Here is a 13197-nt window from a genome sequence, read left to right on the forward strand (position 1 = left end):
ACACCTTAGCTCTCAGCTTGGATGGTACATCAATTCTCAATCTCCACATAAAGCAACCCCTGTGGGGGAACTTGAGTTGCTGGTGCACGTCCAGCCATTTTGAGTGGCATTGCAGTCCTGAGACAGTGTGGGTGTTTTTCTGGTTTCCCTTGATCGTCTTTGCCATAATAAGAAGACTTCTGTTTTGCATCAGGGAGAATATGTCAAGAGGAGTGTCCTTTTTTTAAAATAAATTTTTCCGGTAGTTCCTTTTCCAAGGGTAAACCAGGATAATCCATCAGCATTTCCATGATTAGATCATTCTCTTGAAATCAATCTCGTGATTGTGTCCTCCAAGAAATAGAGCCCATCTCTGAATTCCCTTCTGTGAATTGAAAGTGGAGATTAGGGATTACTGCTGAGGTAAATTCTCTCCCATACAACTACTAGTTGAAATGTTTTATGCCTCAAAACTAGTTTCAAGGCCTCTCTATCAATCTGTGTATAATTTTTCTCTGGCGGTAAGGGTACGTCATGTAAAGGCTGTGGGGCATTCACTTCTATCACTCATAACATGACATCCACCTAATGGGGACCAAGGACTGGAGGAGCAAATTTGTAAGGAGATAGCAGATATTTGTAGTAAGCACAAGGTTGTGATTGTGGGAGATTTTAATTTTCCAAACATAGAATGGAAAGCCCATTCTGTAAAAAGGGCTGGATGGTTTGGAGTTTGTCAAACGTGTGCAAGATAGTTGTTTGGAACGATACATAGAGGTATCAACTCGAGAAGGAGCAGTGTTGGATCTCCTGTTAGGGAGTGAGATAGGGCAGGTGATGGAGGTATGCGTTGGGGAGCACTTCGGGTCCAGTGATCACAATGCCATTAGTTTCAGTGTAATTATGGAAGGATAGGACTGGACCTAGGATTGAGATTTTTGATTGGAGAAAGGCTAACTTAGAGGAGATGCGAAAGGATTTAGAAGGAGTGGATTGGGACAATTTGTTTTATGGGAAGGATGTAACAGAGAAATGGAGGTCATTTAAAGTTGAAATTTTGAGGGTTCAGAATCTTTATGTTCCTGTTAGGTTGAAAGGAAAGGTTAAAAGTTTGAGAGAGCCATGATTTTCAAGAGATATTGGAAACTTGGTTCGGAAAAAGAGAGGGATCTTCAATAAAAATAGGCAGCTCGGGGTACTCGAGGAATATAAAGAATGTAAAAAGAATCTTAAGAAAGAAATTAGAAAAGCTAAAAGAAAATACGAGGCTGCTTTGACAAGTAAGGTGAAAATAAATCCACAGGGTTTCTACAGTTATGTTAGTGGCAAAAGGATAGTGAGGGATAAAATTGGTCCCTTGAAGAATCAGAGTGGACGGCTATGTGCGGAACCAAAAGAGATGGGGGAGATTTTGAATAATTTCTTTTCTTCGGTATTCACTAAGGAGAAGGATATTGAATTGTGTAAGGTAAAGGAAACAAGAAGGGTAGTTATGGAAAGTATGACAATTAAAGAAGAGGAAGTACTGGAGCTTTTAAGGAATATAAAAGTGGATATGTCTCCAGGTCCGGACAAGATATTCCCTAGGACTTTGAGGGAAGTTAGTGTAGAAATAACAGGGGCTCTGACAGAAATATTTCAAATGTCATTAGAAATGGGGATGGTGCCGGAGGATTGGCGTATTGCTCATGTGGTTCCATTGTTTAAAAAGGGTTCTAAGAGTAAACCTGGCAATTATCGGCCTGTGAGTTTGACGTCAGTGGTGGGTAAATTGATGGAAAGTATTCTTAGAGATGGTATATATAATTATCTGGATAGACAAGGTCTGATTAGGAACAGTCAACATGGATTTGTGCGTGGAAGGTCATGTTTGACAAATCTTACTGAATTTTTTGATGAGGTTACTAAGAAAGTTGACGAGGGTAAAGCGGTGGATGTTGTCTATATGGACTTCAGTAAGGCCTTTGACAAGGTTCCACACGGAAGGTTAGTTAGGAAGATTCAATCGTTAGGCATTAATATGGAAGTAGTAAAATGGATTCAGCAGTGGCTAGATGGGAAACGACAGAGAGTAGTGGTGGATAACTGTGTCAGATTGGAGGACGATGTGTGGCAGTGTGCCTCAGGGATCTGTACTGGGTCCAATGTTGTTTGTCATGTACATATAATCATCTGGATGATGGGGTGGTAAATTGGATTAGTAAGTATGCGGATGATACTAAGATAGGTGTTGTGGATGATGGGGTAGGTTTTCAAAGCTTGCAGAGAGATTTAGGACAGTTAGAAGAGTGGGCTGAAAGATGGCAGATGGAGTTTAATGCTGAAAAATGTGAGGTGCTACATTTTGGTAGGACTAATCAAAATAGGACATACATGGTAAATGGTAGGGCATTGAAGAATGCAGTAGAACAGAGGGATCTAGGAATAATGGTGCATAGTTCCCTGAAGGTGGAATCTCATGTGGATAGAGTGGTGAAGAAAGCTTTTGGTATGCTGGCCTTTATTAATCAGAGCATTGAGTATAGGAGTTGGGATGTAATGTTGAAATTGTATAAGGCATTGACAAGACCAAATTTGGAGTATTGTGTACAGTTCTGGTCACCGAATTATAGGAAAGATGTCAATAAAATTGAGAGAGTTCAGAGGAGGTTTACTAAAATGTTGCCTGGGTTTCATCTCCTAAGTTACAGAGAAAGGTTGAACAAGTTAGGTCTTTATTCTTTGGAGCGTAGAAGGTTGAGGGGGGACTTGATAGAGGTGTTTTAAAATTATGAGGGGGATTGATAGAGTTGACGTGGATAGGCTTTTTCCATTGAGAGTGGGGAAGATTCAAAGAAGAGGACATGAGTTGAGAGTTAAAGGACAAAAGTTTAAGGATAACATGAGGGGGAACTTCTTTACTCAGAGAGTGGTGGCTGTGTGGAATGAACTTCCAGCAGAAGTGGTTGAGGCAGGTACGATGTTGTTGTTTAAGGTTAAATTGGATAGATATATGGACAGGAAAGGAATGGAGGGTTATGGGCTGAGTGCAGGTCGGTGGGACTAGGAGAGAGTAAGAGTTCGGCACGGACTAGAAGGGCCGAGATGGCCTGTTTCGGTGCTGTAATTGTTATATGGTTACCTATACCATCATAACAGGGAAGCTTCACTGGACGATATGGATCATAATGTATGAGTACAGTGTCTGATGTCACCATTTCCTTTACCTTTTTGAAAGCCACCTCACACTGCTTTGCCCCTTGCCATTTCTTTCCGATCTGTAGTAATGAGTTCAAGGGGTGGGGTACAGTAGCCAGGTTTGCCAGGAACCTGTTGTAGTAATTGACAAATTCTATAAAGGACTGCAACTGTGACACATCCTTTGGCATTGGGCCATCCATCATTGTTTGAATTTTCTCTGCACACTTGAGCAATCCTCAGGCATCAATGGTGTGACCATAATAAGTAATACTTGTTTTGAAGAATTCACACTTGTTGCATTGTGCTCTGAGCCCATAATCTTTTAATCTTTTTGATAATGTTTTGAGATTTTTGTCATCCTTACCGGTAACAATGAGGTCATTGAGGTAACACTCAGTGCCTGGGCAGCCTTGCAGCACCAGTTCCGTGGCTTTCTTCTACTAGAGTCAGGTGCAGACGCTACTCCAAAAATAAGCTTATTATAGCAATGAAGCCCTTTGTGAGTGTTTGTGGTGAGAAACACTTCGGACTCTTCTTTCACTTCCATCTGTAGGTAGGCCTCAGCTAAGTCCACTTTGCTGAATTGTTGCCCTTCAGAAAGGTTTGTGAGGATATTCTCTGTCCTGGCAGAGGGTATTGAGTACTGAGTAGATGGTGAACTCAGTCTTCTCAGATCCTGGCAGACCCATTCTTTGCTGCTGGGACCGCTGGCTTTGCCTATGGGGCTCCACTCAGCTTTGGAAAAAAATCCTTCCGCCTGCATGCGATTTAGCTCACTAGCGTGGATAGTACAAGGAACTGGACGGGTTTTGCAAAACTTGGGTGTGGCATTTTTAAACACTATTTTACCCTTGATATGTTTTGAGTTTTCCATTGCCATCCTTGAACATTGCTGTGACATAATCCAGTACCTTAATTCGCTTTCAGTTGAATCTGTTGCAGAGGATGTGGCATTCAAATAGTGGATGGATGTTCAGTCAAGTTGTAGTTGTCCCAGCCACTCATGACCCCACAATGCTGGTCTTGTTTTTACCACTCATGTGACTGTGGTTGTTGTATTTCACTGTCATTCCCACAGTATAAGTTCTTAGCTGGATACGGTGCCTATAAAAAGTATTCACCCCCCTCAGAAGTTTTCACGTTTTATTGTTTTACAACATTGAATCACAGTGGATTTAATTTGTTTTTTTCGACACTGATCAACAGAAAAGGACTATTTAGTGACAAAGTGGAAAATAGATCTCTACGAAGTGACCTAAATTAATTACAAATATGAAATACAAAATAATTGACAGCATAAGTATTCACCCTCTTTAATATGACACACCAAATCATCACTGGTGCAGCCAGTTGGTTTTAGAGGTCACATAATTAGTTAAATGGAGATCACTTGTGTGCAGTCAAGGTGTTTCAATTGATTGTAGTAAAAATATATCTCGAAGGTCCAACTGTTGGTGAGTCAGTATCCCTGGCAAATAACTACACCATCCTGTCAAAAGAACACATCAGGCAACTCCATGAAAAGGTTATTGAAAAGCACACGTCAGAAGATGAATTCAAGAAAATATCCAAGTCGCTGAATATCACCTGGAGTATAGTTAAGTCAATCATCAAGAAAGAATATGGCACAGGTGTAAATCTGGCTAGAGCAGGCCGCCCTCAAAAACTGAGTGACCATGCAAGAAGGGTCTCGTGAGGGAGGCCACCAAGAGACCTATGACAGCTCTGGAGAAGTTACAAGCTTCAGTGACTGAGATGGGAGAGACTGTACATGCAACAACTGTTTTCCCCGAGTGCTTCACCAGTTCAAGCTTTATGGGAGAGTGGCAAAGAGAAAACCACTATTAAAAAACCTCACATGAAATCTCAGCTGGAGTTTGTCAGAAGGCATGTGGGAGACTGAAGTCTGCTGGAAGAAGGTTCTATGGTCTGATGAAACCAAAATTGAGCTTTTTGGCCATCAAACTAAATGCTATGTTTGGCATAAGCCAAACACTGCACATCATCAAAAACACACCATCCCTACCATGAAGCATGGTGGTGCTTACATCATGCTGTGGGCATGCTTCACTACAGCAGGCACTGGAAGACTTGTGTAAGTAGAGGGTAAAATGAATGCAGCAAGATACAGGGAAATCCTGGAGGAAAACCTGATGCAGTCTGCAAGAGAACTGTGACTTGGGAGATTTGTTTTCCAGCAAGACAATGACCCCAAGCATAAAGTCAGAGCTACACAGGAATGGGTTAAAAACCACAAAGTTAATGTCCTAGAGTGGCCAAGTCAGAGTTCAATCCTCAATCCAATTGAGAATTTGTAGCTGGACTTGAAAAAGGTTGTTCACTTGCGATATCCATGTAATCTGACAGAGCTTGAGCAGTTTTGTAAAGAAGAATAGGGAAAAATTGCCGTGTCCACACACTCAAGGCTGTAATTGGTGCCAAAGGTGAATCTATTAAATACTGACTTGAAGGGGGTGAGTAATTATGCAATCAATTATTTTGTGTTTAATAATTACAATAAATTTAGACCAATTTGTAAGAATTTGTTTTCACTTTGACAATAATGATTCTTTTCTGTTGATCAGTATCAAAAAGGCTAAATTAGTCCACTGATTCAACAATAAAACATGAAACCTACCAAAGTGGGGGATGAATACTACTTTATAGGCACTGTATCTGCAGGTTTCAGTTCAGTGTCTTTGAAATCAATATAAAGAAGGAACTACTGGAGGGAGGGGTACATCACTGGACCTCCTGGCTAATGAAGTGGGACAAGTGGTGGAAGTAGCTGTGGGCACTTTGGGTTCAGAGACTAATTCCATTAGTTTTAAAGTGGTTATGAAGTAGGATTATATATAATTATAAATAAGTAGAGCAAAAGAGAGCAGATTTTACTGTGGAGGAAACCATTGAGGCTAAAGAAATGGGGGAAATGAGTGCTGTTGTCTTGGAGAACATGTGAATTAACAGGGAGGAGGTACTGAAGGCCTTAAAATGCATTAAAAGTGGATAAATAACAGATTCTGACCCATTGCATTCTCAGACCTTGTGGGAAGCTGGAGAAGAAATTGCAGAGGCCCATACAGAGATGTTTGCTTCATGTCTGGCCACAGATGAGGCTCTGGAGGTCTGGAGAGTGGCTCATGTTCAAGTTCAAGTTTGATTGTCAGTCAGCTATACATGGATACCCATGAATACAGCCAATCGAAATAGCTGAGTCCATGAGTGTTGCAGCAGTCTTCAGTCAAACACAACATATCTTTTCTTGTGGTGAGCAAACACTGGAGAGCAGCACCTACTCCAGCATGGGCTCCGCACCACACCACCTCCAGCACTCCAGTGGAGTGCACCGACTCCAGAGCCTCTCTCCTGGGTGGCTGCAATTAGGTGACACCGCGGTTTGAGGCCTTGTCTGTGCTATGACCAAGACCACGCAGCTCCCTCGCTGTTTGCTTGTAGGACAGTGAATCAGACTTGCAGTTTTCCACATTACCAATGTCCAGCAGGAACTTGTGATTGCAAGAAAAGTGACTAAGATGATCATTTGGCTGTTAGACTCCACAGCGACTCTGCGCACCAACTCTTCTCTGTTGCAGGCAGCAGCACGGTCCATACCCAGTCCAGCTCCTTCAGTTTCTTTTCCAATGAGCAACTTGCTGATGGGGTGGATCTGCAGTACTTTTAAGTTCTTAATGTCCAGTGGGGTCTTGTGTTTGTAAAAAAAAAAAAATGTTTAAAAAAGACAGTAACACCTTTGGTTGGCTCCGTAGAACTTGCTGTATCCAAGCACGTCGCCATTTTTTTAAAAAGATAACAAAAAGAAGCCAGACTGGGGAGTCTGACATCGGTTGGAGGGGGTCCTGGGGAACAGGATCTACCAATGTTTGGAAAGGCAGGGTCTGATTTGAGACAGTCAGCATGACTTGTGCGTGGGGACAGCGCAGAAGGCTATCAAAGCTTGCAGCCGGATCTGGACCAGATGGAAAAATGGGCTGAAAAATAGCAGATGGAATTTAATGCAGACAGGTTTGAAATATTGCACTTTGGGAGGTCAAACCAGGGAAGGACTTGCACAGTGAAAATTGGGGCATGAAGGAATGTGCTAGAACAGGGATCTGAGAATACAGATCAACAATTCCTTGAAAGTGGTGTCATGGGTAGACAGGGTTGTAAAGAGAGTGTTGACATGAAGAAGGCTTTTGGCCCAAAATGTCGACGTTTCCATGGATGCTGCCTGACCTGCTTGGTTCCCCCAGCATTGTGTGTTTTTCTTGTGTTTATATTTGGCATGTTAGCCTTCATATTGAGTACAGGAGATGGAATGTTACATTGAAGTTGGGAAAGAGGTTGGTGAGGCCTACTTTGGAGGTTTGTGTGCAGTTCTGGTCACTTGCCGACAAGAAAGAAACCAATTAAGATTGAAAGAGTACAGAGAAAAGTTATCAGCATGTTGTTACATCTGGACGTGAGTAATTGGGAATAGCTGAATAGGTTAGGACTTTGTTCCCTGGAGCGTAGGAGAATGAGGAGGGATTTGATAGATGTAGAAGATTGTGAGGGGTATATATAGGGTAAGTACAAACAGGCTTTTTTCAGAGGGGTTGGGTGAGACTGGAACGAGAGGTCTTGGGTTAAGGGTGAAAGGTGAAATGTTTAAGGGGAACATTGTTCAGTCAGGATGGTGAGAGTGTGGAACAAGCTGACAGCTGAGCAACACAGTCAGCCCAGATGAGTTAGGCTGACAAGCCTGTTCCACGCTCTATGACTTGAGTGACTGCAGATGCTGGAGCCTGGAGCGTCAAACAGTCTGCTGAAGGAACTCAGCGGTTCGGCAGCATCACTAAGAGGAAAGGCATAGTTAACCTTTCAGGTCAGAATCTTTTATCAGGACTGCCAGTAAACAGCTTGTCAAAGTTGAATAGCTACTTACTGTTATGTAATTTCTGTGCATTTCCCCCTCTTCCTTGGTGATCTTAATTGCCTTTCCCTAATTGGTTTTCTTTTCTTTATCCTCCCATCCCCCACTAACTTTGTCCCTCATCCCTCCTCTTTCCCAGTTCATTATTTTTCTCCCTTGTTCTTCTCTGTCCTTCCTTCTCCCACACTCAATTCCCAGTCTCCGAAATAGCATCAACATAAATATTTATTGATTTATAGGTGCTGCGCAGTAACAGATCATTCTGGCTGAACAAGCCCATGCCACCAAATTACACCCATATGACCAATTAACCTGCTACCATTATCAGTTTCTCGCTGCAAGTGTTCTGCTGCCTTGATTATCGTGTATTTTAAGTTGCATATTAATTACTAGAAAATAACATTCTTAAATGTAGTTATATTGGAAAATGTAACTTCTAATGCTTTTTTGTTTAATCACACTCAGACAAACTTATCAAAGTACAGCAACAGCAGATGCAATGAGACAGCAGTTAGGATCGCGGCTTGCGTGGGCATTGTCTGCTGCTCAACCCTCATCATTATCTACCTCAAAAGGACTTCCAGGCTCAATGTCTCGGAATATGTCAAGGCTGAGACGTGAAGGTGATCTTGGCTGTAAGTACTCTTTCGATTCCAACTTCTCTTGTCGTCAGCGGGTCAACATGGAAAATGTTTTTCAAACAACACGGACAAAATGCTGGAGGATCTCAGTAGGCTAGGCAGCTTCTATTAAAAAGTCAATATTTTGGGCTGAGACCCTTCATTAGGACTGCTGAAGTCCTCCAGCATTTTTGTGTGTTGCTTTGGATTTCCAGCATCTGCAGATTTACTCGTGTTTATGCTTTCAGAGTCCTTCTATGGATTATCGTTGTAGTTGCGGGAAGTTCCTATGTGCACATTGGTTGTTATGTTTCCTATATCAGATCAACTCGGACTATTTAATTGAGTGTAAACTTCCACTGGGGTTGGTTTCAGGGCATTTGGCTTTTGTGGCCAATATGAGTTGTGGGGAGTTGTAGCTGGTGAGGTGGTGTGGCAAGACTGTTCCTGTGGGTGAATATGGGCATTTCAGCAAGTGGAAGAAATTTTAATTTATGTGCGATATGTCTCAATTGCTGTTTGATGGTGTAATTCTGCTTGTACAGTGGTCATACTGCATAATTTGTTCACATTTGATTTAATTAGATCTCCAATTCATGTCTTTTGCAAGATATTAGTAACCTGCACCTTGTTCAGCTTTATTTTTTTAAATGCAGTAGATTCCAGTTAATTGGGACAGATCATGACCAGTATATTTTGGCTGAATTAAGCGTCTGTCCCAATTAGCCGAAGTTACAAAAAGACAAAAGGTATAAAAAGACAAACTACTCTTCAACTGAGTAACAAATTATGTACTCAAGTGAAATAGAGAACAAATTAGAACACCACCACTTCTACTGGTGCTTGGCCATTGTATTCAACGATGAAAGGAACCTCTGAACTTCAATTTAGATCGCGGGACAGCCAGGAGCCCCGCTGACCTGAGGGATCTGGAAGTAGAATAAGGGGTTAGAAAGTCTTCGATATAGGAGGGGGCCAGCCCATTTAGGGCTTTATAAACAAACAGGAGAACCTTAATATCAATTCTAAACCGTACTGGTAGCCAGTGGAGAGAGGCCAGGATGGAAGTAATATGGTCCCTCTTCCGGGCACCTGTCAGGAGCCTGGCTGCAGCATTCTGGACCAGTTGCAGGGGGGACAGGGACGACTGACTAATCCCAGTATACAGGGAGTTGGAGTAGTCCAAGCGGGAGGATATAGGGTGTGGTCACTTTCTTAAGATCTTTGAAAGAGAGAAACGACTTGATTTTGGCAATAGTACGAAGCTGGAAAAAACCTATGTGGGAGAGTTTTTAAAGTGGAAAAGCCATTGTTAAAGTAGAAGTCTGGGTCCAGTGGTATGAGTAGTCATCACAACTGGGGTCTTCTTTGGTTACAGTTCTGTGCCTACCCATCGCTCTCCATGGTGCAACGCAGAACTGTCTTCCTGGCCGTTGGGTCTCACTGTAGATCTTTTCTGCTTAGTCTGCTGGAGCTGACGTAACATGCTAGGACAGGAATGTCCCTATCACACCAGGGTATCAGACCCACCACTACTGCTACGTTGACTCAGGCCTAGGGGGCCGGCGTTGGGCACGATGACGGACTCTCCACTTCTCCCTTTCCCTCATCAGTCTGTTCAGTTCATCTACGTAGCCGCGCCGCTGTCTTCTAGGAGCGTGTTGACTATAGTCTTGGGTTCATCCTCCCGTGCTTGGGCTCCCATATGATGACTAGGCTGGCAGGTAGCTTGGGGTGGCGTAGACAGTGCCCTGCTAGTTGCAGTCTTCTCACCTCAATTTTAGTGGTGAGCATCGGTAGGTCGTTATAGAGCTCGACGTTCGTCATGTGCTGTTGCCAACACACGTCAAGAGCCATCTGGAGCATTCGTGTAAAGCAACCATCTAGAGACTTGCGCATAGTCTTGGTGAGTGTCCACGTCTCGCATCCATACGTGAGAATGGACTCTATGGCTGCTATGAAAATCCTCTTTTTAAGCCCTCTGGTCAGGTTCAACTTCCAGATTTCCTTCATGTCGTTCATAGCCCTCCACGCCAGTCTTTATGTGCTTCTCCGAACTCATCATTCTTAACCTGAGGTACTTGCAGTCAAAGACTTTCTTACTGGTGTCATTCTTTACGGTCTTGAGAGTACCTTTGTCGCAGTTAAATGCCATGTACTTGTCTTTTTAGTGTTTAGGTGAAGTCGAACTTTATTGCACTCAATTTCCACTTTTGTCAGTAGCTGCTGTGCTTCCTCCATCTGGTCAGAGAGCAGGACTATGTCATCTGCAAAATCGAGATCTGTGAGCGTAAATGGTCTGACCTTATTGGTTCGTCTTGGTTTTGTGGTAAAACCAAGCTTGTCATGATCTTTGGTAGCTTGACGTAGAGCGTAATCAAGGATGATTATAAAAATGTAGGGTGCCAGAGTGTCTCCTTGCAGCACACCAGCTAGGAGCTCGATCACTGCTGTTTCTCCATCTGGTGATACAACTTTTGCCATGGTTTTGGTATAGCTGGACTCTATTGCTCGCAGTAAATGGTCTGGCACTCCATAAACTTTCAGGATCTTCAGCATTTTACCTCGGTGAATGGAGTCAAAAGCTTTGCGAAAATGAAGACTTCCTCGATGATCCTACGGAGAGCAAGTATTTGCATTACTGTTGTGCGCTTCTGCTGAAAACCATTCTGATTGAATCAGACCCACCAGCTACCCTCAACTGGTTTAGCCTGCCTGTCGAAGCATTGTACTGGGGTTTGGCCATTACTACATCGAAAAACTACAGCACAATATAGGCCCTTTGGCCCGCAATGCTGGCAGAACATGTTCTTACTTCAGAAATTATGTAGGGTTAGCCATAGCCCTCTATTTTTCTAAGCTCCATGTACCTATTCAGGAGTCTCTTAAAAGACAGTGTCGTATCCGCCTTCATCACAATTGCTGACAGCCCATTCCACGCACTCACGATTCTCTGCGTAAAAAAAAAACACACTTGCCCCTGACATCTCCTCTGTACCTACTTCCAAGCACCTTAAAACTGTGCCCTCTTGTGCCCGCCATTTCAGCCCTGGGAAAAAGCCTCTGACTATCCATGCGATCGATGCTCCTCATCATCTTGTATGCCTCTATCAGGTCACCTCTCATCCTCCGTCGCTCCAAAGAGAAAAGGCCAAGTTCACTCAACCTATTCTCATAAGGCCTGCTCACCAATCCAGGCAACATCCTTGTAAATCTCCTCTGCACCCTTCCTATAGTTTCCACATCCTTCCTGTAGTGAGGTGACCAGAACTGAGTACAGTACTCCACAAGTGAGGTCTGACCAGGGTCCTAAACTGTAACATTACCTCTTGGCTCTTAAACTCAATCCTACAGTTGATGAAGGCCAATGTACTGTATACCTTCTTAACCACAGAGTCAACCTGTGCAGCAGCTTTGAGTGTCCTACGGATTCAGACCCCAAGATCCCTCTGGTCCTTCACACTGCCAAGAGTCTTACCATTAATACTATATTCTGCTGTCAAATTTGACCTACCAAAATGAACCACCTCACACTTATCTGAATTGAACTCCAGCTGCCACTTCTCAGCCCAGTTTTGCATCCTATCCATGTCGCACTGTAACCTCTGACAGCCCTCCACACTATCCACAACACCCCTAACCTTTGTGTCAAGAGCAAATTTACTAACCCCTCCCTCCACTTCCTCATCCAGGCCATTTAGAAAAAAAAATCACAAAGAGAAGGGGCCCCAGAACAGATCCCTGAGGCACACCACTGGTCACCGACCTCCATGCAGAATATGACCCGTCTACAACCACTCTTTGCCTTCTGTGGGCAAGCCAGTTCTGGATCCACAAAGCAATGTCCCCTTGGATCCCATGCCTCCTTACTTTCTCAATAAGCCTTGCAACGGGTACCTTATCAAATGCCTTGTTGAAATCCATGTACACTACATCTACTTCTCTACCTTCATCAATGTGTTTAGTCACATCCTCAAAAAATTCAATTCGGCTCGTAAGCCATGACCTGCCTTTGACTATTCCTAATCACATTATGCCTCTCCAGATGTTCATAAATCCTGCCTCTCAGGATCTTTTCCATGAACTTACCAACCTCTGAAGTAAGACTCACTGGTCTATAATATCCTGGGCTATCTCTACTCCCTGTCTTGAATGAGAGAACAGCATCTGCAATCCTCCAATCCTCCGGAACCTTCCCCGTCCCCATTGATGATGCAAAAATCATTGCCAGAGGCGCAGCAATCTCCTCCCTCGCCTCCCACAGTGGCCTGGGGTACATTTCATCTGGTCCCGGAGACTTATCCAACTTGATGCTTTCCAAAAGCTCCAGCACATTCTCTTTCTTAATGTCTATGTGCCCAAGCTTTTCAATTCACTGTAAGTCACTCCTACAATTGCCAAGATCCTTTTCCGTAGTGAATACTGAAGCAAAGTATTCATTAAATACCTCTGCTATCTCCTCCAGTTCCATACACACTTTTCCACCGTCACATTTGATTG

At 43.2% G+C, this 13197-nt stretch overlaps 1 protein-coding gene across 1 annotated transcript in view; it reads left to right on the forward strand.

Annotated features, from left to right (window-relative positions):
• tubgcp3 (tubulin gamma complex component 3) overlaps nt 1–13197 on the forward strand; it is a 140257-nt gene that overhangs the window by 22266 nt on the left and 104794 nt on the right. Inside the window, exon 6 of the mRNA XM_063048317.1 lies at nt 8543–8712. Within this exon, the coding sequence (XP_062904387.1) occupies nt 8543–8712 (170 nt within the window). The remainder of the gene's footprint in view (nt 1–8542; nt 8713–13197) is intronic.

This window comes from Mobula hypostoma, chromosome 5 (genome assembly GCF_963921235.1).
Source record: "Mobula hypostoma chromosome 5, sMobHyp1.1, whole genome shotgun sequence".
Taxonomy (NCBI): Eukaryota; Metazoa; Chordata; class Chondrichthyes; order Myliobatiformes; family Myliobatidae; genus Mobula; species Mobula hypostoma.